The sequence below is a fragment of the Perissodus microlepis genome, chromosome 13, assembly GCF_051167445.1.
Source record: "Perissodus microlepis isolate ML-2025 ecotype Zambia chromosome 13, ASM5116744v1, whole genome shotgun sequence".
NCBI lineage: Eukaryota > Metazoa > Chordata > Actinopteri > Cichliformes > Cichlidae > Perissodus > Perissodus microlepis.
In genome coordinates, this window is record NC_140473.1 from 20290837 (window position 1) to 20317835 (window position 26999).

The 26999-nt window shown below is 40.1% G+C and overlaps 1 protein-coding gene across 1 annotated transcript in view; it reads right to left on the reverse strand.

Moving 5' to 3' along the window:
* Positions 1-4089: 4089 nt before the first annotated feature.
* The window catches only part of bicc1a (BicC family RNA binding protein 1a), a 69650-nt gene continuing 46740 nt past the window's right edge, over positions 4090-26999 (reverse strand). The window contains exons 7-21 of the mRNA XM_084948084.1: positions 26338-26520; positions 21365-21616; positions 19668-19799; positions 16094-16298; positions 14307-14468; positions 13911-14083; positions 13666-13807; positions 11701-11854; positions 10373-10532; positions 10201-10240; positions 9850-10004; positions 9498-9660; positions 8999-9162; positions 8578-8677; positions 4090-7263 (exon numbers count right to left, since the gene is read on the reverse strand). Of these exons, the coding sequence (XP_084804210.1) occupies positions 7136-7263; positions 8578-8677; positions 8999-9162; positions 9498-9660; positions 9850-10004; positions 10201-10240; positions 10373-10532; positions 11701-11854; positions 13666-13807; positions 13911-14083; positions 14307-14468; positions 16094-16298; positions 19668-19799; positions 21365-21616; positions 26338-26520 (2313 nt within the window). The 3' untranslated portion in view covers positions 4090-7135. The remainder of the gene's footprint in view (positions 7264-8577; positions 8678-8998; positions 9163-9497; positions 9661-9849; positions 10005-10200; positions 10241-10372; positions 10533-11700; positions 11855-13665; positions 13808-13910; positions 14084-14306; positions 14469-16093; positions 16299-19667; positions 19800-21364; positions 21617-26337; positions 26521-26999) is intronic.

The following is a 26999-nucleotide window of genomic DNA, read 5'->3' on the forward strand; positions in this document are numbered from 1 at the left end:
ATCTTGCAGTGCCATGCAGTGTATGTTTGTGTGTGCACACTATAGGCCATAGTGTACACTGTATTGGCAGTCCACTCTCATTTGCTCCCTCTGCTGTGTTTAGAGGCCAAGTGAACACACAGTGGCAGATGGAGAAATAGCGGGGAGAAAGGTGCAGTGAGAAAACAGATCAAATAGGTGTGAAGATTTCGAAGTGATAAAGAAGGCGGAGCGATCCATATGCAGACGTCTCTATAATTATATTTAATGCCTCTGCATCTTTCGGCATCTCTTACACAGCCACATGCACACAGTCTCAGAGGTCAGTTAAGAGGCAGAATATGGAGTACATGGGCAGAGCATTTTACATTTGCAGAAAACAATACCAAGTCACCACTGTGTGTGTGTGTGTCACATCATACCACAAAGACATTTATCTGGCGTTTCAGGGCAGCAAATGAAGCATGTCATTGATTTACAGTGTGAAGTCTGGCCTCGGTGTAGCTGCAGCTTGATTGATAATGGATCTGTGCTTATGTGTGTGTCTCTGGGGGCCCAGTTCAATTCCACTTTATCTAAGATTATATGAAATTCAAATTAAGTTCATTTATACGCCGAAAGGCCACAATGAAATCAGGGGAGACCAATTAAAAGCCAGGTCCAAATGTTATTAATAAAATGAATTAATTGGGTGAGCAATGCAGGATAAGCAAGAAGGCAAATAAGCTTATTTGGTTTGCTGAAGATCTTCGCATGAGGAGGATAAACATGTATAGCTGCAGAGCTAGAGGCTCATTAACTATAGCTTAACACAAAGACTGGAAACAGGGAAGAGCAGCTTTCCTCCCTCTGACTGAAGAAAGAAAAACCCACCTATCATCGTCTATAATGCTCACAAATGCAGTCGTATTATTTTGTTAATTTAACCAACAATGCCCATTTTTCAAGGCATGATTGTTTTTTGACTTTCACATTATTATGCCAATGTTTCAGCTTGTTAGATGTCTTTTTATTTCCGTTTGTATGGAATAAAGTGTAAACAAATGAGCATAAATGTGTTGTTTACTGAGGTGCTGCCAAGTGGGTTGGTTGTGCTTTATTATCAATGCTTTCCAGGAATGACAATTTACAACCTTTAAGTGAACCAAACTAAAAAAACATAACAGAAATGTTATTTGTATAGGACCTTTCAAGACTAATGTCACAAAATCCTTTACAACAAAATACTAAAAACTTAAAATAGATTTTTTAAATTGGTGAAAAACAGCCAGTTTCTGAAAGGAAAACTTTGACAGACCTTCAAAAATCCTGGAGACCTATTGCTCAAGACCACTTCAAAAAATACAATTTAGTCTGGCTTCTTAAAGCAAAGTAGAAAGAAATGTTCTTGTGACCGTTTTCAACATCGGTGATGCAGATCCTCTGACATATGGGTCACTTTATATGATGGAGAATGAGCTCACAGAAAAAGAGCTAGACTTATCAGGCACCGTGAGCATAATGTCCACTGGATAAGAGCCAGGTATGGTGAGGTAGCAACCGAGTCACAGCTACTCTAATTTACACCTTTCCTGCAGAGGCAAGCTGCCCATGAGAACAATATGTGAAGCTGTGGACTCTGTTGGTCTTTTGACGGGGATGCTGCCAGGATGCTGAACAAATGCAGGGTTGGTTAGTGATAAAAAAAAATTACTTCTTTCTCTGCAATTTAGCTGTCCCTCTCTCACCCTGTCTCTCACAATAGCACATGAAATTGAAATTAGTCACGCTGGGCAAAGGCAATGATTGCCGACTGTGCTGCACACACAACTACCCATAGTGCAATTGAATAGACTCTGATATTTTGCAACTAATAGCTTTTCTCTAGAGCTCTAATATCCTTTATGAGATTAAATGTAGGTGAATTTGTTTCTGCTGAATCCAGATACATTCGCTTCTTGATGGGACCATTTTCTTAGATAAGACCTAGATTTAATTATAGGTGTGATCCCGTTTGTCATGTCAGCAATTGGCAGCAGACAGCAAAATGAATGTTTTCATAACATCCTTCCTACACATTACCCCGTGAGTTTCTCACTTGTACATACCAGTATTTACATCCCATTCAATATTGTGATGTTATAGAAACCACAGGTGCTTTGTAAAGCACCTGTGGAAATTGATGACAGAGGAGGAGAAAGCGAACGAGTCACAAGCTGCCACAGACCATAGTTCAGTGGCACCACCTGTTAAAGGGCTCATTTGAGATGGATGAGTGACTCCCTCTGTCTATGTGGCGAACAGCTGAACATTAATTTGCTGCCATAATCAGAAGAGAGGCCTGGAGATGTTTTTTTGGAGCAATAAAATAAAAACGACTGAAAACTGAATCACTTTCCATATGTCAGGTAAAATACAGCACTTTGGGAATATGCAAACAGCCACAGGCAAACGCATCATTTTCTTTCAAGTTTGAACATTTCCCAAACTAACTTCAAAATTACAGCTATGATATGAATTAGAGGTGGCGAATGACAATGTGCTGTGCTGCAAAGAGTCTCTCACGAATAAAATGCTATTTTTATAATTTCTTTACATTTTATAATCTGTTGCTGAGTAACCATTTTCCACGCTTTACTTGGGAAATGTCATTTTCAGTGACAATACTGCCCCCTTGAGGTTTTCCCTCTGCAAAGCAAAAACAGTTTTTCTAATCTTCTCATATTAACCAAAAAGCATCATCACTGCTGAATTTGTGACTGAGATCTCACAAAAACCCATATTTTATTTCACGGATGTGAACAGTTTTCTGGCAGTTAGTCGTGCAGAAATGTATTATTTGCAGTACTTTCATGCAAAACAAAGAAAATAAATTCTGTCCCCATACTACAGTAGCCTGTTTATAAGGTTTATAAGTACAAGTGTGTCTTGTACTGCAAATCCTCATTGGTTATAGATTCATTTTGTTGGATTAAGCAGATGCTGTGCAGGTTAGACATCATGTAAGCACATTACCCTCAAACTGCAGTATGCAAATGTGTTTTTGAATGTGTCTTTAAACAGACACACCAAGTGATTGCAGAATAGTGCTGAAGGATTACCTTCAATTCAATTTATATAGCTCCAAATCACAACAACAGTCACTTCAGTGAAAGCACTTGGTGACAGTGTGAAGGAAAAACTCCCTTTTAACAGGAAAAATAACTTGAGCAGAACCAGGCTCAGGGAAGGGCAGCCATCTGTCATGCTGGGTGTGAGGAGTGGGAGACTGTGTGGAAGAGAGCCAGAGAATAACTAATGATGCAATGCAAAGTGGTGGATAAACAGAGTGAAAAGAGCTGATCAAAGTAGAAAGACTTGATGCACGATGGGAAGCCCCAATGGGCCTAGACTAATGCAGCATAACCTAACTGAGGGTTCAGCGTCACCTAAACCAGGCCTAACTATTTTAAAACTTTTTTTAGCCTAATTTTAACTAACTTCTGCTGGTCAAAATTACTAATAAAGTATGTATCACAGGCGGTTGTGTAAAACTCCTTTTTGTCAACATAAATCTCTTAATACAAGATAAAGAAGTGCAATTTCTTTATCTTTCTTTATAAGGAAGAAAGATAAAGGTTTTCTACATGCAGTTTCTTTATCTCAGGTTTTCTACATGACTGTGTAAAATACAGAAAAAGGTTCTGGTAGCTCACTGTCCAGACTGTCCCATTTTTATGAAATGTTTTTTTAATTTACAGATTTTTTTTTTTTTTTTTTTTTAAACTCAAACATCTATAGTTGATTAAAAAAAAAAACAAAAACAGGAATCTTTCTGTAATTTGTTTATCTATTAGTTAATTACTTTGGTTTAGTATGAATGGCTGCGAGGAACTCTCCATCAGCAGGAAAAGTGTTACAATTGATCAAAATACAGTTAAAAGTCAATTTTTTTCCCCCAAAGCCTTCCAGTGTGCTGGATTGGAGTCTTTGCAAGGTCGATTCTGGCCCTCGGGCTGCATGTTTAACAGCCCTTTTCTAGAAATACTGCACTGATACTGTGCGCCTGGACAGCCTGGTAGCTTCCGACTTGAGAAAGTTTCAAAACCCGACATTTCTGTGTTATGTGGGAAACAAAACCAAAAGGCGCTTTTGTTTGCATACATTTATTACCTTCATAATATCATTTGAATGTTCGAACAAACATTTTTTTGCCTGCTTGACAGATTCTCTGAAAAGTTTATATCTGTACTACAATACAGTTAGAATAACAACAGCATCAACAGATGCCACAGTGAACAGAGCGTTGACCACATGGCAATGTTTATGCACGAATCCATCTTAGGAATATGGTGCAGAATTGTACGTTTCTCACGCAAAAACAATGACTGTAAAAATGAAAAGTTGTACAAAAGTTATGTTATACATCATTTCCTTAGTGGTTTACATTTACATTATAAATGTACCATTTGATTGCAGTACAAAGATTCCTTCAAATAAATCCCTTTGGGAATATTAATATGACTAATACAACAAATCAAAGACATAATTGTGAAACTATTCAATCAAGGGCAAAGACTAGGCAAGCTAGCAGTAAACCTTTTGACTTGGTGAGTCCCTTTACTGATCTGTGATCAAGCTGCAATAACATGCATCATCAAGGCAATATATATAAATTTGAAACATTCACTTGATGAGACAAGAACCTCTATTGCCCTCCGAGCAAACACATCCAAAAAAAAGTGAAGGATGAAAACAAATGTCTGCTAGGCAGGAACACGAGTCACAGCACTGGGAGAATCAGTGCTCAACATTATTTATCTATTTTCTTTTTAAATGTAGTACCATGTGGAGCAAAACCAGCTCCGGGTTTCCTTGTAGAATAAAGAATCCCTTTCTACATAAGCTTTAGCCTTCTTCATCTTCTTTAAGACTTCAAAAAACAAAACAAAAACAATAAAAAACAAAACAAAAACAAGAATTTACCTGGTTTGCATAAGCAACCATGTCAGAATATCACTTAGTGTAGTGTTACTAACTTGACAACCACATTGAGAATGGCTCAAGTGAGATAGGATAGGATGCGAGATAGGACGGAAAAGTGGTTAAAAATGAGGGTGTTAAATCGCTGTAAATTAAAACAAAAAAGTGATAAATGATCAACTACTTTGAAACGATACGAGGATTGCTGCTGCTGTCTGTCATAATTAAATCTGCTGAGATAAACGTTTACGCACTTGCAGTGATAATTTTTCAGAAGTGTCTTGTACATACTTTAAGAGTTTATACAGGTCTTGTTCATTTAAACTAAGAATATTACTCAGTCTTAGCTTTTAAACCTACTGTACTGCAAATATAAACAAAAAGGAAAAATGACTTCACAAAGAGGCTTTGAATTGCACTTGAAAAACGCTCATCATTGGAAGATGGATGTTCTTGTAGTTTAAATGCTCAGACATATTTTAAGAACATTACACAAAAAACATTTGAGTTATCCAAAGTTAATGAACTGCTGGAAAAAAGGATGTTTTCCTTTTCAAAAAAAACACATGACTGAACATAATCCAGGGCTACAGAGCAAACACAAGCTCTGGTGATAAACACTGCCGCTGCATGCATAATTCTGTTACTTTATTAAACACTGCTTGACCAGGTTTTGGGGATATTAGATTACATGACTGATAGTAGAAAATACCAGATTTTTATTTGTTTTCATCTTAGATCTCGCAGTCCTTCTGGTGACTTTAGTTCTCTATTTGTGTCTCGCAGAACTATTAATATGAGACCATGTTGGCTGGGGGAAAACTGGTTCTTTGTGTGATGGCACTTCCTATCTGGAAAGTAAGGTCAGAACAAAATATTAGTGTTCTTAACGAAATTTCTTCCTGCTGAAAAAACGAGTTATGGATATTGGCACGTTTCACTATTAAAGGCAAGGCCTTGTTCTGTTAACAGGCCACCTCTCCTTGCTCTAGCTGAAACTCTAAGCTAACAGAAAGATAAAAAAAAGTTTCAGCTACACAGTAGACCAGATTGGGAGATTTAAGGCACATGGAAGGGGCCACAGAGAGGCCATGACTGACAAAAAAGATAAAACAAAAGACCAAGTACTATAAACAGAGAAGAAAAACCACAGAAAATTGCCTGTTGACACAATCAAAGAGGCCTACAAAGCTTTGCCTAACTGTCTCACATCTCTGCTGCTGTCTAATGGCACAGCCATGCTATGGCTCCAGAGACTAAAGGGCAGGAAATAAAACTAAAACTTACAAGCAAACTAATTACAAAAAACAAAACAAAACAAAACAAAAAAATCATAGACACTCATTCATGAAAATATAAAAAAATACATATGTAAACCGATTACCAATAAACATTCCACTCATTTGCCTAAGATGGTAATAAAAACTAAAAAATAAAATCATAATGCAAAATGAATACAAAATACTTATTTTTGTCTCGTCTAGAAAGAGAAACCGATGCTCAACACAAACACTGATCTCGGAGGAATGTCCACCAATCGAAACACTGAAGGAGTCAAAGGTCACAATGAGATTTACTTTGGTTTATGTGTTAAAGTTGATCAAGTCACCGCTTAGGTGCGCTGACCTATTATTACTTCATTTGGTGCTGTGCTAATGTCACTGGTTAAGTGCTTACTTTTGGCTTGGTAGAAAATGCATCTGTGCTTTAAGTCAATAAAAAAATGCATAGTTTCATTTCAATCTAAGGAATAAGGCTCTCACAGGCAAAAATCTAGTATTATTAAAGTGCATGTCACTGATACAAGAGCATAATACAAATGCAGGTAGTACCAATGTGTAAAATGATGTACTAATCATTCTGCCTGTTCCCTTGAACAAAAAGTGGACAGAAATACTGGACAGAACCAAAACCACACCCTTCATATATAGATGCTCAACAAGAGACTAGTGGATTTATAAGGCAATAACACTGAACTTCATGTATCTGAGAAATCCCTTTTTTTGTTGTTGTTGGCACTTCAGGTAAAACTATGGCTTTTAAAAAAAAAAGTATTTATAAATGCGCTATATGGCAATGCAACTTTGCGAACAGTCTCAATTCAGCTGAAGCTGAAAAAGGGTAAACAACCACTGAAACCTAGACGCCACTCTAAGATGCTGGACTCTGGTCTTCTTTATGGACGGTTCTCCGATGACTGGAGCTCTGGAGGCGCCTACCATCGCCCACTGACGCTGGCCATCTCAGCGTGAAACTGGCGGGAGAGGCGGCCGCTTGCCCCCCCTTCCAGGAAGGAGGACCTGATGGGTGGCTCAAATAGTTTCCTCCGGTTCTTGTTTAGTTCTGTGGGCAGGAAAAAAAAAAGATAACCGCAAAACATCAGGAGCAGCAAAGGTGATACAAACATAGTGTTTAATGTGGGGTAACTTCCATTGTTGCGATGAGAATTGCAGCAAATCAAAGTAAAAATAAATATAACCGTGGAGAATGTTGCCATGTCTCTGCAGCCTTCACTGATCTACAGTGACAAGAAAATTGGATTCAAAGCACTACAGAATTGCTCAGATCAACAAAACCCCTCTTTGTGTCCATCTGTTTTTACACAGCAGTTTGGACAAAATGATTTCATAAAAAAATGTCTCAAGAACACCCTGGCATCTCTCAGTTATTCATATGATAGCCACAGTCTGTCGGTGCCAGCATAAACCTTCAGTATGATTACTGGAGACAGGCAGCTCGCTCCAGCAGCTCTTTTTACTGGCACACCAGCAGGAAGTTAAAACCTGGATTGCCTTGACTGGTATTCTATCTTTTTATGAGAAGCAAAAACACAGAAAGACAGACAGAGATGCGCAATATGCAGTTTTCAAGCTCTAGAGTCGGTCAGCGGAGATGAAAGTTGACCTCGACTTGGCTGAGGCGACAGGCAGCAAAACCGATCCTGGCCTTGGATCCCTCTGCTTCCTTAATAATCATAGTGCTGACCTCGACATTTCCCCTCATTGCCCTCGCTGTCAACCCTGACTCTGGTCAGACGTTTGTGAACTGAACATTTAAACAATAACCATGACAGGAAGCTCATGATCCCAACACAGACATGATTAACTCATGCAGGCTATTATGATGTCAGTAATGAAGTGTGACACCCACCACATTCACATTAGATCAAGTGTAACAACAGGGAAGAGTCTGCATCAGCATGAGACAGGCAGCTGGAGCAGCTGGGAAAATACCGAAATACTCATCAGAGAAGAATTTGCTTGAATCCCATTTATTGCTGCTGCTGCAAATTACTGCAGCATGTCCTCTCAGAAATTTGACCAGTTTAACTTCTATTCTGGCATGCTGACAACAAGAACCACCTATGAACTTTGAGATATGAACTTATTATTTATCTTTTGGACTGCTGGGATCCACTCAGACAAAACAATAAACATAAAAAAACTCATTAATGAAACTGCCTTCAGCAAAGGTGAGCTGGCAGAATGAAGCTCCTGCTGGTACGAGTGATTATCGGCACAGGAAAAGACCAACGTGGGTATCTCTGCGTTGTTATGCAAGTGTTTTATTTGCAGTGTCATGCAGCTGACAGCACAGAGGCAACGAAAGATAAAATGCAACAAGAGAATGCTCTTTTTGAATTTTTTTTTTCCATACCCGAGATAGCGAGCAGCATTTTCCTACGGGCACCAAAGGTGGTGATTCCCAGTTCCTTCAGGTCCTGGTCTGTGAGTGTCAGGAATGTCTGGAGGTCAATCTAGAAGCAGCAACGAGCCAGTTTAACAACCTTAATCTAGAAAAGATCTTCAAACATAAATGTCAAGACTAATGGTCATGTACATAATATCCTCCCTGCCATGCAAGCAGTAATATTTGATGTACGAATGCAATTCTACAGCTTGTTAAGGAAAAATTAATTAAACTATGAATGTAACATAGCAACAACAAATAATGACAGGGATATTTCACTTTGGACAGAAGTAATGGTCTGGCACACCCACACTTCCACCCCTACAGTTAAACCAGGGAAGACGATGAAAGCTTGTGCGATAAACGGTTTGTTCAGAATTAGGATTACCTCTTGTTGCTGGAAGACGTCCGTGTACTTCCCCAAGCCCAGTTTGCTGAAAAGCTCGGGCAGGTCTGAGCCTTTCAGAGACGAATTCAGGCTGCAGCCGTTTGTGCCCGTTACTGATGAAATAGAGTCCATGTAGTTGCTGCTGCTGAGGAAATGTTCTGCAGCTACACGACAGTTTAAAAAGAGACATTTCTTTCATTCAGTCAGGTAATGAAACAATGTTTAGCTTAAAGAGATGAACATTTGGACCATTTTGACTGAGACCATCTGTTCTGCAGATTAACTAGACTGGCAGCTTCACTAGACTTTATCTAACGTGCCAACCCTGAGTGCTATATTGAGTAGGTAACCGATTACTCTTACACGCAAAACCATCAAATTCAGAGGCAAGAGTGCTCACAATGACATTTTAAATGTGGTTTGTATCTTTATCTTGTTCTCTTCCATTTCATTGTTAATCAGCATCATTATTTGAAGACAAAAACAAAAATTTACTGACCGGATTTGTTCTGTTTCCTCTTTGGGCTGCTGACGGCTGAGGCGAACTCTGTGTGGCTTGCTAGGCCGTTGCTGGTGCCGTTCCTCTCACGCCAGTTGTCAGAGTCACTCCCGTTCCCCACGCCTTCCCGGCTGCTGGATCGAGACAACGACAGTGGGGAACCCTGAGGACCAAAAAGAAACAAGTTTAGACTGAATTCTGTACATCCCAATACAGAGCACAAACGTCTGTCTACTAAAACAACAGTCAGGCAAATAATGTTTCTTATAATATACACAATATCAGTAAATGCTAAGATATTGAACATATTGATCACGATAATGAAAGTTAAACACTTTCATTTCTGTCTGACCTCGTATGTCGTGCTCATGCTGGGTTTGTATGAGACGTGATTGGCTCTCCTTAGCTCCTTGATAGTCTCAGCTGGCATGGACTTTGAGAAGCCCAGACCACTCCAGGTGTTGGTCGGAGTGCGCACCTCAGTCACTACTGGCTTCTTCAACATAGCTGTGCGAATACAGAAAAGCAGTGATGCAAATATGTTTCTATAAAAGAATTATTGGGACACCAAATAATATTTAGTGCAAAGATGTTTTTGTGGCTAAAGAAATAAATTAAGATTTTTTTTAAGGGGACTAAATTATATGTTACACTGCTAATGACACTGATTGCACTATTTGATGGCACAAAAATGTCAACTCACCTTTAGTTGCCAGTAGCTTTTTCTGTTCATAGTCAAAAGCCTGTAAAAATTCAACAGATGGTTAAAGCCAAAAAAAACATGCCCTCTCTTTCCATGTTAGCTGTGTGTGTGTGTGTGTGTGTGTGTGTGTGTGTGTGTGTGTGTGTGTGTGTGTGTGTGTATACGTGTGTACCTGCATGTTGGCAAAGGAGGTCTGAGGTGCCAATCGGATTCTCTCCCTCTCGTTCTGTTGTGCTGCCCTTTCAGCTGCCCGCTCACTCCCCGGTGCCCTCTTATCTGCCACAGGACTGTCTGATGAGCTGGACTCCGTGTCCGAGAGGAGACAGTCAGAACTGTTGGAATTAAAACAGGCACTGTATCAGTAAATAACCTTTCTTCAGCTCATCCTTTGCTGACGTGATCACTCAGGCTGTTAAAGAGGGCCTTTAGTAACTAGCATCTCCATTATCCCTTTTCCACTAGTATCTACTCAGCTCGACTTGCCTCAGTTTTAAGGATTTTCCATTTTTGGCACCAGGTACTTTTTTAGTACTTACTCAGCCGGGGTTCTAAGTACAAAAAAACCCAACAACACAGCGGTCTAACAAAAAGCGGCTGAGCCTCAACGGCCTCCATTATTCTATTACGTGTGTGTCGCATACAAATGACATCATGTGACTTTGCTATTACAACCTCAGTCACATAAGGTGCCTGACTCAATTCTAATAGAAACCGAGTAAAGCTGAGTCGTGTCTAGCAGCTACTCGTGGAAAAGTGCTCGCTCTCATGAATGCTGATGTATATTCGAATTTGTAGCAGCAGAGTACAGTTTTTGGACTCGAGTAATTTTGCATGAATCACAATTCAACACACAATGCTCCCTTTCATGCAACTTTCTTCTGACTGGCTGTCCCTCTCAAACAAAAAATATGAAGATCAGCCGGGTGGGGTTTCTGTGCTCACACAGCCAGAGCTGCGCACTTGAGATAACCATGTTAAAGATATCTCTTCTGACTGACATCAAACAGAGCCAAACCGCTAAACAGCTAAGCAGTTAAAACAGTCTGAAGCCTGAGCTTTCAGCTCAAAGGGGATTACTTGCACATTTGCAGACCTCATTATTTCAAACTTTGGCCATGTTTGATATTAACATCACAACTGTCAGAGCATCTATATGGAAAAAAAACAAGGGAAAGTTGATGGATCCCACTGCACTATTTCAAAAACAGCTGATGTACTGGGATTATTATAAACATAGAGTTAGCCATCATAATAACAATGCTGTCCAGTATAATGTGTATAATGTACCACAGCTGGTTGCTCCAGTTTGGGATAATCTGTGACTTTATGCATTATTATTGTTTAAAAATAAAAATGATCCCATTGTTTCTGGGCTTATCTTAATATCTGTAAAGATCAATAGTTAAAGAATACTATCAAACTTTAGGAGCATGATCTGTAAAAGATTTTGGAAGAGATGCTAAAAAGTAACAACAGAAGTCATAAATGATTCAGACATACTGTAGATGGGAGTTCTTGGTGCCCTGCAGGAGCTCCACAGCTTGTCGTTTTCCTGATGATGTCTTACATGACGCCAGCATCTGTTTCAACTCACTTCCATTAGCGGAGTGCGAGGGGCTTCTGGGCATGCCCACTTCTACAAATGTGTCAGAGCCTGAAGGAATAAACACGGACAAATTGTGAATATTCTCTTTTTTCTGTGCAGACAAAATACACATAATGACAACAATAGCTGTAATACCTTAGGTTTCATCAATTTCAATTTATACCATAACACAGCCTGCACTCAGAAGTGACTGGGTCATTCAGTATGAATGAGTATGTTTAGCTTGTGAGCATATGTACTGCATGTGTGCATGCATTCAAGTGTGACAGGTCTCACTTGAATTCTAGATTAATTAAAAACACACCAGCTGTGATTATAGTGCTTTTTCATCCGCTTCTCTGCTTTTAACCCAACAAGGACCTGCTCTGTGCAACATGATGTGCACGTGTGAGTATACATGGGTCGCATACTGTAAAATAATATGATGTCAGCCACTTAAACGAAGTTCTCTGGGGTTTAATGTTTGAACAATATCCCCAGACACCTTCAACTGACACAGCGGAGTTAAGCTGTACGAGGCAAGCCAGCGCAAACACATTCTGGGACACAGGAGGTGGTAAGGGAGGGAGAGGAAAACTTAACTGGACACACCGCGTCGGGGGGAGGACAAACTTTAAAAACAGCGGGGAAAAACGAGACGCGTGAGAGTGAAGGTTTGAGGGGAAAACCGCGAGTGTAAGACACAGAGGAAACGAGGGCCTTTCTGAACCGCGAGGAGACCGGCAGTTAATCTGTCTCCGCTCCAGTGAATGTAGTCAGAAAGCGTATGTGGTTAGGAGGACAGTATAGAGAAGTAAAATGTGGGTACAATAAAGGTATTTTCCTCAAAAGTGGGTTTAAGGGTTACATAAATCTCAAGTGGAAAATCCTGATTTGGACATTTATGTTAAGTCTGCAAAGCTAAGGTCCAACAAACCTGAGCTGAAATTTTTAACAGCTCAAACATTTTGTCAGTCCAAGGCTGTAACAACACATAAATCATAAGACTTTGTTTATTATAAATGACTCACCACAAAAAGTGAGCAGTTGTGAATAAGTGCACACTTTCAAAATGACTTTTTAGCCAAGTTAAATGTTTTAATTAAAAACGGTGAAGATACGAATGAAAAATGTTCATAAAAATCTGTACATAACTTTTCTATTTTTTTGTGTCACCTCCAGGCCTTTACATTAAGAAAACCCCAAAACCCAGGTGGCCGCCTTTGAGCAAGCACTTAGTGACGGAAGGAAAAACTCCCCTTTAACAGGAAGAAACCCCTGGAAGAACCAGGCTCAGGGAGGGGTTGGGGGAGAGGGGCGTTAACTTGAGACAAACCAAACCAATCACATGACCTCCTTGGCAGAGAGAATTAATCTTATATTATTCTCAATAGCCATTTTATATAGTACACAGTCATACGCCACTTTGTTAGGTACACCTCTTCAGTTGCTTGTTACTTGTATCACATAACAGCAACTCAATGCATTTAGGTACACATGGTCAAAAGGACCTTAAGAAGTTCAAACTGTTTAAACAATGGTGAAGAAATGGGACTCTAATGATGTGTTACTTACTCCATCTCAAGTGTTTATTGAGAATAGTCTGAGAGAAGAAATAAACAATAAGCAGGAGATGAAAATGTCTTAATGATGCCAGAGGAAAATGGCCAGGAGTGCTTGGATCTGATCCGAAACCAACAGTAACACCAAAATTGGACAATATGTAATTGGAAAAACTTTGCCTGCTCTGATGAGACTCAATATCTGCTGCAGTATTAAGACGGTAATGTCTGAGTTAGGTGTAAATGTGAAAGCATGGATCCAGCCACAAATCACATGTGTTCAGTGACAAGGACACTCTGCAATGATTTAAGGAATACCTTCGTCCGGGCTGGACTTGCTTGACCGTGGTTCTGATGGACTGTGGCCACTGGCTTCCTGGACTGAGTCACATGGAGCTGGACTCAAGACATTTTCTGCAATTGACGCCGTTGTTATCCTCCCATACACTGAGCCAGAGTGCTATACATGTGCATGCCCACACAAAAAATAAAATATAATTATTATCACAGTCATTCAAAACGTAGAGCGAGGTGATACAATATAAAGTTGGTAAGGGCCCAACCTTGACATGTCCATTCAGGGTGCACTCAGGGACCCCGTTGGGCTGCTTGTCTATGGGGGCGAGGCCAGGCGGAGGAGATGGTGTGTTCGGTGTATAACTTGGCACACCGGACAGCAGGATGCTGCTCAGGGTGGCCTGAGTGGCAGGATGCAGCATCAGCTGAGACGAGAAGCCTTAAGTTTCCAAAATATCAAAGTAATAAGAAAAATGTTATAGGGCTTTTTGTCATGTTATACATTACCTGAATTACCAAAAATTAAAATAAAGATTGAGACATTTGTAAGGATTTTACTCTTTCACGTCAAGCATGCATCAAGACACATAATTTGTGAATAAAAAAGAAATTAATTAAATACAGATTTACCATAAGAGCTACTGGCAGTACTATATACAAACCTTGGGTGCTGGTGAGTGAACTTGGCCAGAGGGAGGGGGAAGGAGTGGGGTTACTGGGGCTTGGGGTCTGCAGAGGGCTCATGGAGGAGTTTAAGCTGTTCAGCACAGCGTTTGGGGCAGCAGAATTGGGGAGAGAGTGTGATGCTGTTGCACCCAGGAAGCCTAAAGGGTAACCAAAAGAAATTAGGAAAGAAAGGAGAAGACAGTATATGAATAGATCAGCGGTGGTCCTGTCAAAGTGCATTTTTCAAGCTAATCATAAGTTGCACTAAGAAAAAAAAAATCTTGGTCTTCCAGCTATTTAACTGGAATTCCATCAAACTGCCATCAACCCAACAGCAAATGAGAGCAAGAATTTCTTAAATTTCTACAAGGTCATGGATGCATAAGTACACGTCTAGTGTGTCCTCATACCCAATAAAACTATGGTATCGAGAACACCAACAATGTGGTGCTTGGTGTCTTAACCCAAACGCAGTGTATGAAAACAGAAAGAAGCAGGTCTGTGGCTTTAACAAGGGGCTACTTTGGCTCCAGGAATAAGGCCAGGGATTCTTCTGGCACACTGGTCTGTAATCCGAAGAAGAAAAGCATGTAGCAATTACTAAAGGCCAGGATGTGGCCGTCCACAGCTTCTCCCGGGGCCCCTGAGTTTAAATGAAACAGCAAAAAAAGATTTCTACTGTACGGGCACTCTCCTGGCACACTGAGCTTTTTTGCAGCCAATCTTTAATCTCATTTTCTGGGGGGACAATCCAATCATAAACTGAACACATGCTCATCAAAACTAACAGAAGATATGCTAAAACATTTGTGCTAGGTTTTCCAAAATTATAACAAAAATAAACCCATTATCACAGAAAATTCTCAGCACAAATACATACTCAACATCTTGACTATCACATATGGTCCAAGTCAGTGGTAGGAGAAAATAAACACATTCCAGTAATGTAATGCAGATTTGCTGTGGTTACCATTTGATGACATACTGCATTTATATTTAAATTTCTAACAGATAAATTGCAACAGATCTACTGCCAGCTAGTGCTTACAGGAATGAGCCACTTCCTGTCAGCTTATCCTATCTGCCTTTCCGACTGCCTCTGATATATAAATCATGTCCTAAATTCCATGGTTTTTTTTTTGTTTGTTTTTTAAACAGACTGAATCTCCAAATTTTTTATCAGAAGAATGCAAAAATCTGATAACTGTGACTAAAGATTTGTTATACACTGCATGCACTCTTACAACCAATTGAAAGTCATCCATGGAAACAAAAATGTCCCCTAGTCTCAACAGTTCTGGACTCTGTTGGGCTCAGATGTTGAGGTCAGCACTGCAGACAAACTCCTACGCAATAAGAACCGTTCATCATCCTGTGATTCATAAACTCATAAATCATTCAAAGTGCTGCAACTACATGTGTACCGAGGTTATTTTCTGATGGTTGACTGATCAAAGATGTGCAGATTTGGACTTGCGTCCACACAGCTCCTACTGTAAAGGTCATATAGAGATGCAGTGAGTCACCAGCTGGGATTTATGTAAAGGGGGATTGTGTTTTTCAATTCAGTAAACCAATGAAAATTATTCTAAAAGAGACTACTTTGTGTTACACGCTTGGGAATGACACTGATTCATGAAGATATTAGTTCTTCTATCATGATACAATTTAATCTATTGCATTTTGTGCACAAAATAAAAGGTAACATCTTATTCCCCCTCCCCCAATCATGGAGAAAGCATTATTTAGCATTATTTCTTAGCAAGTTAAACATTGTCATTACCAAGATTACTCAGCCCCAGGCCAGCTGAGGCCAGGATGTCCAGGCCAACAGGGCAGATGAGAGATGGGGATGGACCATTAGTGCCGGCATTCAGTGCCACAGGGGGTGAGGAAGACACCACTCCATTGCTCTCGAGACCCAAGAGGAATTTTCGGGCTTCGTACATGTTGACTGCATTCCTCTCCACACTCTTGACTATCACAGACTGGGAGAGATCGAGAGAGAAGGAAGAGGCGATGAGAAACCGGTGAAAACGGGAACAAGTGGGATGGACATGGAAATAAACAGGAAACTAGGAGGCAGAAGAGAAAAGCAAGTGGAGGAGCAAGGGAGATAGGGAGTGAAAGGGAGGCTGAGAGAGAAGACAAACATAAAATGTGAGGAAGGAAGAGGGAATTAAGGGTAGATTAGAAGGATAAACATTGAGGCAGTGTGGGAGAGAGAAGGAGACAGGGGAGGAAAGACAGTGAGAGAGACAGTGTTTCTTGATCAACATATCTGTCTGATATGAGAGAAGAAAATAAGAGACTGTAAAAAGAACAGAAAAACACAAAATCGACAATCAGATTTGGAATCATTGAAAGAAATGACTGGAAACCTTGCTTTATTCGATCTTACCAAACATCAAATATAAATCAAAGTGCTGGCTTTTTGCATTTTGCCAAAATTGAGCTTCTGAATTTTTTTTTCAATCAGCGGTGAATATCCCTGACACGTGCACACCCTCCTCTACAGGACTGCCAAAGTGATTGAAGCAGACAGGCTGTGGCACCCATTTGGACTGGCCTTTTGGATTATTGCTGTCACCTCATTAAAATGTTTAAGTGAAGGGTTCTTAAGAGGATCTGGGCTGGGTCGGTGTTTATACTGGCACTTCCACACCGGTCCCCGCAGGCCCGTCTGGTTTGGGCATTGAGCCCTGACTCAGGGTGGGACGTAGGCACCTTGATGAGCAGGTCAGGTTGAGGCCAAACAGTGAAATATGACTAGGAATACTACGTGTACAACAGCAGACTATTATAAACATTAGATCAATTGTATATACAAAAAAGGCGTGCCAAAGATTGAGTAACAGATTTCACTAATAGAATATTAAATACATTTAATTAAAGGTCATTGAGCTTAACTCCAAATTTCTACCTAATTTACCAAGAATGAAGCCACTTACTTTTTGTTATGCTTCAGCTTTTCCTACTAAAAAAAACAGAGTGGCCCTGTCCAGCAGATGAAACATGCATGGCAGGCTGTGCAGAGGAGAGACTGCGATTCCCCACTGTGGCAGATGCTGACTTGCCAAAACCTTTCACTGTGTTGGTACAGGGATCCAGTTTTTCCCTTTCTAAGTTTTAGCAGTGATGAAATACGACAAGGCAATCCATAATTTACTTCAATGTCATGCTGTCATTTGATGGAAAGTAACTGAAATGGAACAGTGGCTTATTTGTTTCTCTAGCAGTCGTTTTTTTCCCCTTCTCTGACGCTGCATTTGAACAAGTAGGACAGCAGCTGTCTTTTCTATGGGAGAAAAGGACACATTTTCATCTAAACTTTAATGTTTACTGGATGTTTGGCTTTTTTTAATGTAGTCTATTATACATGTTGTGATTTCTTCAGATAAGACCACTGTGGAAACTGAGTGTAGTATATGCCAGTTGCTTGAATCAATTATGAGACTGGCTGAAGGTTAAGGCATTCATCCACTTTGTTACTCGTTTAAATTAGTTCAGGTTTGCAGTGGGTGGGGGGTGGGGGGGGTGTAGAGTGCATTGAAGCTGCCGCAGGGCAAGGCATGAGTTACACCCTATACAGGTTGCCAGTCCATCACAGGATAACCCCACATGCTCACACGAATACCTACGGCCACCTTAGAAAAACAAGTTCATTTAACAAGCGTGTCTTTGGACTGTGCCAGACCAGAGCACCTGGAGGAAACCCATGCAGGCACTGCGAGAACACGCAAACGCCACACAAAGAGTCCAACAAACCAGGAGATCTAAACTCAGAACGTTCTTGCTGTGAAGCAACAGTGCTAAAAAAAAATAAAAGTTTATATTTGGTGGATTTTTATGCTATAATTTTTTATCATTGCTGTAACATGCTGGCACTGTGTAACATTTATTCATGTGAGCAAGTGGTTCTTTTCTGTGTGCTTCATTTTCAGAATCTACATCTACTCTGTGTGCAACTATATGAGCAGCAAACAGCTGTGATGGAATATTTCCTCTCTTTAGTTAAGTAAATACATTACTCTTATTTGGTTATTTTGCCTGGTAGGAGCTCTGTAACGGTCAATACCAGTGCACAGCTAGTGTTACAGAGGGGGACACTCAACACAGTGTCTGTACACTGCCTCCTAAAGTAATCCTTACTCTGTCAAGTACATATTACAGTCCCAAGTGTAAAATGCATAAAGAAGAAAAAATAGCTCCTTTTAAAAACAAAAAAAAAACCAAAAACCTATTTTTTCTTTGAGAAGAAGAAAATTGAGAAGTACAAAACCTGGTAACTCAAAGTTGACAGCAGAATAAATACACTGTAATAACATGGGGCACTTTCTTTAGTCTAAGATGTTCATAATATTATAGAAATGTGGTCCAGTTTCCTATGGGTGCCTGTTTTAGTCCTCAAAAAAATGAGTTAATTTTTCCACAGAGTGCATTTCTTGTACTTTATCCAGCCACTGATCACTTTTTAGCCCGTGTCTTGTTATGCTCTTTTTACATGCAACAGTCAAAACTTTGAAGGGATATATTTAAGGAGCTGCTGTGGTTCAGTTCATCTCCTAATTGGAAGGTTGCTCCCGATGCAGCCGTCAGAGTGTGAATGTGACAGAAAGCACATAGAATAACTTGCTTGTATGAATGTGTGTGTAAATATATCCTCTAGAAATATGATTTTTAATGCCACTGGAAATGTTAAAGCATGATCCTGGATACACAATCTTTCCTAGTTAAAAAAAAAGAAACAAGTAACTATTTAATTTAAACAACACTAGGAGCTTGTCATTTAAGTTTATAATAAAAAGGATGTGTTTGCATGCAAACGTTTGCTAACTGCCACTAAATTCAAAGTAAATCTGATAATAACAATATTCTTGATTTTGATGTGGGTCTTTGTTTATTTTGAAAGCACATCTATAAAGGTGGACTGTGAGCTAAATGGACTAAAGCCAGCTTAATAAGCCATAGATGATGCAGCATTTGGAACTGTTTCTATGTTCTTTATGGTGCGATAACACTATACTGTTAATATGACTATCGAGGATACAAAGAGTCGTCCCCCCCCAAAAAAAACAAAACAAAAGCTGGAAACGGTTTTAAACCCATTCTTTGGATTTGGTGCCATGAAACCACAGAGATTAACCACATGATGATGCTCAAGGCAAGATCAGGGGTTTACTAAGGTCATTAGGTTTCAGCACTTTGTGACAATCCATTGAAACAGTTAAAATATTTTGGTTTGGATAGAAGTAGCTGTAGCTTAAAGACTAAATTGCCTTTCTCAAAGCCAAGTCAGTACCAGTGCCTGAAATCCCAACTTTCCGTGCCGTGTGAGTGTGGGCTTGAAGTCATACCTTGCTGGGCTGTTTTGGCTTTGGTTTGATACTGATGAAGACATCCAGCTGCTCCATTAGCGCTGTGATACACTGGGGCTCCACCTCAATATCCTCTTTAATGTCAAACATTAATACCAGAGGCAAACAGCCCTGTGGAGCAAAGACAAAATAAATACATATTTGTAATAAACGTTCATTTTCTTATGTCAGCTGCACACCAATCTCTTTGAAAAGCTTGCAAGTTTGCACTGGTGCTCCAGTAATATAAGCCGTTTCTCAATAGTAGTATACCATTTGTAGAGCAAGTTGGTCATACCAATAAATACAAGATTCAGTGCTGGATTCATCCCACACTGAGTTTGGGAAATTCCGCCAACAGCAATCTGTTTTGCATGATCACCACCACAAGCACCACAGACATCTATATTTTGGGCTGAGAGCTGGACAGTGCTCCTATTGTGAGTGGGTGTAATTAGCAGCAGAGAGCAGAGCCAGACTGGCTCTGACGGGGCTTGAGATTGGAGCTATAATCTATAGTCTGGCTATGAGAAGCCAAATCACACAGTGCACTACCGCGAGAAGGAGGCCTCTCCCACTCCTGTATGCCTATTCTGCATCTAGTTTACAGCACCTCACCTAGCCCTTTTTATGCCCTTTGTTCATTTCTACGATCCTCTCGCACTCATTGCTTTTTGTTTCTCCTCTCTTCTCTTATTAATCTTTTTTTTTTTATTCTTTACTCTTCACCAGTGTAAGACACTTAAGAAGCTCCTTCTTGTGTGTCCCATTTCAATTCCAAAAGAAAGTCATGTTTGGTCACTGAAACAACTCTGGCATTTGCTAAATGTCTTTGGGGCCAACTGGGAGACCGCAGACAAAGAGAAGGCAGCTCTTGCAGAATTACTGCCCCACATTATGGATGTCCAAACAGAAAGCCAAAGCTGTTTACAGCGGAGATGTCATATACACACCAGCTCAGCCGAAGCCTGAAGCCAACAGTAATTAAACAGCCATCACTTTTACACATATCTGAAACAGACCTCTGATTATACTCCTAAGTAATTTAAGATTCGGGTAGCCTCAGCGGTCATGGGAAACAAGACAAGAATGACCGCTGAGCATTTTAACCAAGTGAAATTTAAATATGAAGTGCTATCTTTGGTCCAAACTTTAACGTAATCTTTGAATTACAGTCAGGTTGATATCCAGTCCACTAGAATCTACCATACAAAGCAGGTCAACCCATTACCATGAGGATCTTCTTCTTTTTTTTTTTAAGGCATAGAAAGGACATAAAGAAGTCAAGCCAAACTAATTGTGTCCATCTTACATGCAGGTATGTAGCAGCTATGAACCATGTGTGCTAACCTTGAGTCGGTTACAGATTCTTGTTTATCTGACAGACATTTCAGCAGCTCGACTAGAGCCAAGCAAATCTCTCCCAAGGCTATTCAAAACCCTCAAGGCAATCGTGGTTTACTTCCTAACTCACATCTGAAAACCCATGCATCATTCACACATACCATGATGATACTGATGAAACAGTGGCATCCATTCTAGCTACCACACAGTATGTGGAATCTGTACATGTAAGAATATATAACGCAAATGCCATCTCTTAACCACAAAAACAAAGTTGGAAGGGGCTGGCTTAGCAGTTTAACATTCTTTTTTTCCAGTTGTCAATAAATTAAACACACGCTGAAGATGAATACCATGAGGTACTGCCGTGCCAAGCACACAGATTCGATGGTGCCCTGAATGTAGACTGTAGATTTCTTCTGGGGGCTGTTGGGATCAGGGAAGTGGATCTGAGCTCCCGTCCTTTGGGTGATGTGCTTGATGTTGCTGCCATTGCGTCCCTTCATGAAGAGGTGGTGCTGCGGTGCGATGTCCAGGTGGGTGGTCACTGAGATAGTGCTAGCCAGGCTACCGGCCAGGTGCTCCAGTAGCAGAGCTGTACCTCTCTGAACAGGGATTACAAAAGAAAACATATATTTTAGCATATTTTATCTCACAGGATAATCACCAATTAGATTTAAAAGTAAAAAAAACAAAAAAACAAAAACCATTTTTCACAGGATTCTCTGCAGTCGTGTGCAAAAATAAGCAAATCCCATGATTCAAGAAACTCAAGGATGCTTTACACAATAACAAAGAGTTTTGCCCCACTCTTCTTTACAGTGCTTTTTCAGTTCACAGCTTGCAGATATTCTTTAACTCACAGCCATCCTAAAGGTCCTGCCACAGCATGTCAGACATTCTGATATAGATTTTTTGGTGTGCTTGGAATCACTGCTCTGTTGCACGACCCAATTTCAGCCAAGCTTTAGCCGTCAGACAGATGGCCTCACATTTGACCCTAGAATACTCTGCTGTACAGGGGAGTTCATGGTTGACTCGATGACTGCAATGTGCCCAGTTCCTGTAGCTGCAAAACCAGCCCAAATCGTCACCCCTCCACCACAATCCTTGACAGACGGTATGTCGTGTTTGTGTTGACCAGCCGGTTTTGATCAAACGTGGCGCTCTGCATTTTAGTTAGACATGTCCACTTTGGAGCTCACGTCTCATCTGTCCAAAGAACATTCTTCCAGAAGTCTTGTTGTTTGTTCAGATTAAATGTCGCAAACCTAAGCTGCACTGCCATGTTTTCTTTAAAGAGAAAAGGCTTTCTCTTGGCAAGCCTCCCAAATAAGCCATACTTTTTCAGTGTTTTTCCTAATTGGACTGTCATGAACTTTAACAAGGAACATGCTAACTGAGGCACGTCGTCTCAGATGTAGCTCTTGGGTATTTTGCAATTTCTTTGAGCATTGTACAGGACATTGTCCCGTGAAAACTCTTCGCATGACTGCTGAGGCAACTGAAAAGCAGCAAAATGTTCCCTGCTATAAATTGTTATGCATGATAGCCATCTGATCATTCTTTGAGATTTAGCTCTTTTAATGGATTTCATCTTAGTCTTCCTATGAATGGCTCCTCTTTCTACTTGAGTCCTCCTGAAATTGCACCCAAAATGCTGTCTTGACTTTCCTTTGTAGTTGCCAATCCAGCCCTCCCTATTTCTCATGCAGGAAAGGTGAGGACCACACACACACACACACACACACACACACACACACACACACACACACACACACACACACACACACACACACACACGGCATCATCATTGGAACATCTGTATGGGCTCAAAATGTGGTCATAAATATTTTGTACTTGTAAAAAAGATTTGTGTGTGTAAAAAAGATTTGTGTGTGTAAAAAAGATTTGTATGTGTAAAAAGAATTTGTGTGTGTGTAAAAAAGATTTGTATGCGTAAAAAAGATTTGTATGCGTAAAAAAGATTTGTGTGTGGACTTAGCCCAAAAAACCCCCTGCAAGTTACACGTACGAATTTTGACCCTATTTTTCTTCCTTTCATCTGATTGGTCAATGTCATGTCAATCACAAATGTAACAATCCAATCAGAGAACAGATGGGTTTGGCTGTCGGAGGGGCGCTTTTTTTGAACTGCAGGTCTTTGAAGGGTAATACAGTTTGAAGCTGGAGGAGCTCTATATAAATATCCGATAGCAGCTAGGTCCCCTAACTTTCAGCAGCTGTTGAAAGGATAAAGTTGTGCTATATCAGTGGTTAGAAATACCATTATTACTTTAGGATTAGTTTAAGACAAAGTCAGGGCTGACCCGGGACCATTGCTGTGAGTCACAGTGCGCAGCATAAAAGTCCTTTCACATCGGACGCAGGATGTGCTGCTAATGCTAACTGCTAACTAAAAGCAAAGGATCCAGAATTTGTTGCGCTGGCTGCTGGGCTCTGTGGGTTTTTGCAGCAGCTCTACCTGTACTAGATGCACCTGCTCCTTGTCTTTTCTATCTCTGACTTTATGTCCTCTACAAGAGTTTCTGTTTTTTTTGCTGGTTCTTCAAATGTTCAATAAAAACATGTATGCTAATTCATAACGAAGAAAGCTTTGTAATGAAGACTGTCATTTCCAAAACACTGCCCGCCCCCACCCCGCGGTCCGCAGCGCTGTTGAAAAGGCTGTGGAAGTCCCTATATTAAACACGTAGACCTGTGACACAAAAATCACCAAACTCGGACGACCACAGACTGTTTTCCTTCGTGGTGATGAAGGAAAACGCTGGGTTGGCATGTAAAAGGGCATTTATTCCCTTCAAAGACCTGAAGTTCAAAAAAAGCGCCCCTCCGAAAGCCAAACCCATCTGTTCTCTGATTGGATTGTTACATTTGTGATTGACATGACATTGACCAATCAGATGAAAGGAAGAAAAATAGGGTCAAAATTTGTACGTGTAACTTGCAGGGTTTTTTTTGGGCTAAGTCCACACACAAATCTTTTTTACGCACACACAAATCTTTTTTTACACACACATACACACACACACACACATTCTTTTTACGCACACACAAATCTTTTTTACGCACACACAAATCTTTTTTACGCACACACAAATCTTTTTTACAAGTACAAAATATTTATGACCACATTTTGAGCCCATACATCTGTGTTTAAACAAATATGGTAGTTACAAATTAAGGACACGGAGTCACATAAGATTTAGATCAAAGACAACCTGTGAAATTATACAAAGCAATTCATAGGTTATACTAATACTTCAATAATGTACATTTCATAGTGTTGGCATCCACAGTCTCAATGAACCAAGCAGCCAACTTCAGCATGTGTTAATGTGTTGATGTTAAGCACCACTTGGATTTTGAATGTGCCTTGGTGCTATTAGCTTATGTACAGAAACATTTGTGTATATTAAGTGCAGTCATTACAAAAAAAAAAATCTATTCTGTCTATGATAGCAAGTTATCAAATTACTGTTTAGTATTCAATCCATAATACAAAGACACTTAGAGAAGCCGTGGTCTCATGAGGAACCACCAATAAATGTTTGACTGTGGCCTTTGATAACTTCTAAATAAACGCAAATCCATTCATCGAGTTAACTTTTCAGGCAGGAATATTAAATAATGCATCTCATTTTGGATGCATCCTCGTTGCAAGAGAACAATATTTTTGCCAAGAATACAAGACTATAACTAACAATTTGCATTTTTTAAAAATATGAATATAAAACAGTGCATATTAAATAAAGTAAAGATGTGATGAATTGTTAGTCTTGAAAAGAAAAAAGATAAGCGAAAAAGAGGCTAAAACAACATTTCATTTTAAGCAGTATCCAGGCCAGATTACAAAGTAATTGTTTCACAGAGCAGTAAAGCAAAGCTGCTTAAATTCTCAGAGAAAGCACCAGTGTTTTCTATATAACCAATGAAAATTATTGCTTTTTTTTTTTTAAAACTGTGCTGGCCATCTTAACAGTCTCATTCTTTGCCGTCTCTGCAAGCAATCACTTGGCCTTGTAAAGTATGTCATTTCCCCTCTTCTACAGGAATCTGCACACTGTGGCCAACATAAGACAACAATCCATAGAGCACCTTTAAGAATTGCCAAAACCACTAAGGGTCTCACGCCACCACACAACATAGCATACATATTCGATCCCTCAGCTTTCATCTGGCATTCTTCCCAGTCCTGACTGACCCCTCAGACCTACCGCAAACTCATGGGCAATGTTTCTGCATATGAACACATGTGCTGTACATAGGAACACACAAATGCACACGAGCATACAAATCCAAATAAAAGTGCACTGGCACTGATGAATAAATGAACGCAGAAATGCACATATGCAAAACGCAACTGTTGGCAAACTAAAATTAACTCCATGTTGTTAACTAAAGCTTGGTAGTGGGGTGGGGGAATGGTGGCTATGATTTGTTTGACAGAGATTTATGAGAAACCTCCCTGGCACTATCCTAAGCCAGATGCCTGTTGAGGAAATACATCTCTGTATGTTTATATATAGGAAACATACAGTTTGATTACGAACATACACAAGCAGCAGAAAAAAACTGCAAGAAACTCAGAGACTAATTTAAAGTACAGTTTCATTCGAGGGGAGCTTGTGGACTTGCTGATACAGTAGTGGGACACAGTATCCCCTGCAGTGGAGAGCTAAACTAGCAGCCGTCCAGTTTGAGTGACCAAAAATCTCTCAGCACTCTCTTGCCCCTGTGGTGCCGAATGTAATGAAGCGGTTTATATGAGAAAAGTGAGGCATGCCGAAAGTGTTGGTGGGCCTTAACGCGTGGCTCAGGAAACCCTTTTTTTGGCGTGTGGTTCAACATGTAAATGGTTGGGGATTCACTAAAATATTACAGAACTGAAATGACTGAGAAGGAGTACAGAGGTCAGAGTTCAAGCATATTTTACAGGACACACAATGGCTGTTTGGCCTTTCCATAATTTTGCCACAAAGTAAAAAGGGGACGTTACAGAGTTTAAATTATTAATACAGCTGGTGCAGTATTAGGAAATGCTTAAAACAGACTAATGAGTCAACAGCTAAATATTCACTGGTTCCTGACTATAAAATGTAAGCATTTGCTGGTTTCATGCATTTCATGCGTTTTAAAATGTCGTACTTTTTTATCGCTTTAGTCTGTGGAAAGTTGTAATGTGCATTTTTCCCTTAGATAATTTTCTTATTAATAAGTAACAAAAAGCCTTGACCATCTGTTTCACACAACCCTCAAATGCCACAGACCATTTGTCACTTCTAAACCGTGAGATCCTTCTTACCTTGACTGCGTTGGCATTATTCTGTGAGCCGCGAACAACACCTGTGGCTCTATAGAGACGTGTTGGGGGCTTGAAGGAGACTGTGAGGTTGTAGGTCTGCGAGATGTGCTGCACAGTGGGCGAGCTGGGGTCAGACTGCATGATTGCAGGGAGCTCGAAAGACAGCACAAGAGGTAGCAGCTCCTGTAACGTGACGGGACAGGTGGAAGGAGGAGGAGGACAGAGAAAGGGAAGGTATTAACAGTAAGCGACAACCATCGTCTTTGAACATGTGGAAGCATAGTGATGGCGGCTGAAATGCTGCAGAGTGTTAGAGCTTATTATTAAACTGTTATGGCTTCTGTAGGAGAAAATTTAAAACATGTGGAACCAGATTTTTTCCCCCCCTCTTCAAAAAAAATTATGACAGAAAGAGCATAGCAGCCGGTGTCAAAACATTAGTGACTTACACCGATTAAGTAAAAACGCATAAGGAAAAGGGGGATTTCTTCACATACTGAAGACTTATGTGAATTGACACACAGCCATAACAACCCTTCATTTAACAGAAGGTGGCAACACTTGGTATGTAAATCTGTCAGGCCAAATAAATAAATCTGGGGAAGGTAGTCAAAATGAAGTGGAGTAGCACCGGCAGCAAAAAAAAAAAAAAAAAAAAAGAA